Raw genomic sequence first — 2,135 nt, 5'->3', positions numbered from 1 at the left:
CCCCCCTCACCCCCACCTCAGGACTGATGATGGTGTCACCCAGCTCCCAGCAGCATACAGCCCCATCATTTTTAGGTATTACTGTTGTTATTTACCGAGCCGCTCACTCTTCTCTGCCGGCCTCGTAGCCACAGCAGTCCATCAAGCATAAATCATTTATGAGTGAGATCACTGCACCACAACAGCCACCTCCCCCACCGTGCCTCCCGACTCCCCTGACTGCACACACACACACACACACACACACACACACACACACACACACACACACACACACACAGACAAACACACACGCCTATCCATAAACACACAACCACGTAGTAGAAAGTAAATCCAGACAGGCCATTTATGATACCGTGTCCCGCCTCTTTCCACAGCACCCACCGCCATCATCGTCATACTACGTCATACTGCAGGAAGCTCAACCTGAAGCCTGGAGCAATAAATACTTACATGGACACATTATTTAAATATATGTGTGATTACTCACTCTTTTATCTTCTCCACCCCTCTCTAAGTATCTGATCAGATTGTGTACTCCCAGGCCATCCCCATTCCCGAAGCCATTAAGGCACTTCACTCAGGGCTAAATGCAAAGATGACCTCCTGCCATGCCCACTGCTCCCTATTAAGGTCAATCAAAACAGGGCTTTCAGTAGTCTGCACAAAGCTCATATGCAGTGCTCTGGCTCTACTCTGTATACAGTAAGAAACACTCACCCACACACAAATTTATTCATTAAAGCAGCAAGTAGCATGAGAAAACAGCAAATTGTTCTCTCTACGCTCAAGTAGAGCAAACTGCTCTCATGGGGTCATTTGTTCAGTTAGATAGCAAGACAGTGTTTCCCTGGCAAGCAGGCAGCAGCTCGCTTTGCTTCCCTGATTCTAAGTGAAGACTTTCTTCTTTTAGTTTGGTCAGACTCTAGGAGAAGTGTGTAGTAGTGGTTATGCCTTTGATGTAATTGAACCTCATCTGGATCAACAGCGTTGCACCACCATCAAGGACGTCAGGCTAATTTGGTTAAAAAGGGATGGCCTTTGGCTGTTATTATTACTTTGGACAGTTAGAGCTCTACTGCTAATGAGGGTTGGTTCAGAGCTGGGCCAGGATGTAAAAGGATTAAGTGAATATGTGTAATTATTAGTTGGTAATAATTTAATTAATCCTTCGGGGACAGTTTTCAGAGGAAACTTAAAAATAGCTTAGAGAATATTATGTAGCAGCCACACAGCACCTAATATACATACTGTATTGATCCTTAAGTAAACTAACTAATGCTCGAACACTGAACACATCTCATGAAGGAGTCGACTGTTTTGTTGTCAGGCTCTGAATGCTCAGTTGTGAGTCGTCAGGAATTTATCCCCCACTACTTATTTTATATTAAAGCTTCTCTAGCTAATGAAATGCTAACATTTTCAATTAGAAACTGAAGAGACTATGCTCTACAAATGAATGTGATAAATGACTGCCCGTAGCTGAGAGATGAGCACGTCACATGTGAAATTACAGCAACAAGGCAGAGTAATTCATAAAGTTACAATGTGCTGCAAGTCTTTCTTCTTAGTGCCACGTTCTCTTCAGCTGCATTTCTGTCAACTCATACACTGTTGGTTACTTACATGCCAGTCGCTTGTTGTGGTAGGTTGACCCAGTAGACGACATGATCCAGTGGATATGGGATTGTTTGAAGAGAGTGTTTTGCCTTTGAGTGTGTGGGGATTTTTCTTGTCCCCTCCTGTCAAGGCTCCAGGACAGGATGCTGGTGTGTGTAGTGGCTGGTCATCTAGTCATTGCCAGTCTCTTGACTTTGGTGCCAGAACCATCAAACACAGTAGACTCACATTACCCTTTATCTCCCTCCCCTTTTTTCGTCCTCTCTTTTATTCTAATCTGCTCTGCCTTTTTTTTCTTCTCTTTTTTTGGCTGTGCTGGCTGACGTCCTCCCCCTTTCTGACTGCCTTTGCTGTTCTTTCTAGGTTTTCCCTCTCATTGCTTCACACTCTCATCTCGGATGCCTCTCTATGTCTCACACACACACACACACATGGACACACACACGCTGTCTTGCTCTCTCTGTCAGACAGGCTCAGTTGAGTTGTAAGGAGCTGTGCAGCTTAGGGAGGGGGGG

The 2,135-nt window shown here is 44.9% G+C and overlaps 1 protein-coding gene across 1 annotated transcript in view; it reads right to left on the bottom strand.

The window, feature by feature from the left end:
- Nucleotides 1-2,087, bottom strand: part of LOC111672199 (dysbindin-like) — a 10,620-nt gene extending 8,533 nt beyond the window's left edge. The window contains exon 1 of the mRNA XM_023429536.2: nt 1,627-2,087. Coding sequence (XP_023285304.1) covers nt 1,627-1,669 — 43 coding nt within the window. The 5' untranslated portion in view covers nt 1,670-2,087. The remainder of the gene's footprint in view (nt 1-1,626) is intronic.
- Between the last annotated feature and the right edge of the window lie 48 nt (nt 2,088-2,135).

The sequence above is a fragment of the Seriola lalandi genome, unplaced genomic scaffold (assembly GCF_002814215.2).
Source record: "Seriola lalandi dorsalis isolate HSWRI2012SDOR001 ecotype SW California unplaced genomic scaffold, Sedor1 jcf7180002054896, whole genome shotgun sequence".
NCBI classification, from domain to species: Eukaryota; Metazoa; Chordata; class Actinopteri; order Carangiformes; family Carangidae; genus Seriola; species Seriola lalandi.
Note: the sequence above shows the minus strand (reverse complement) of the source record. Positions and strands in the feature narration are given on the sequence as shown.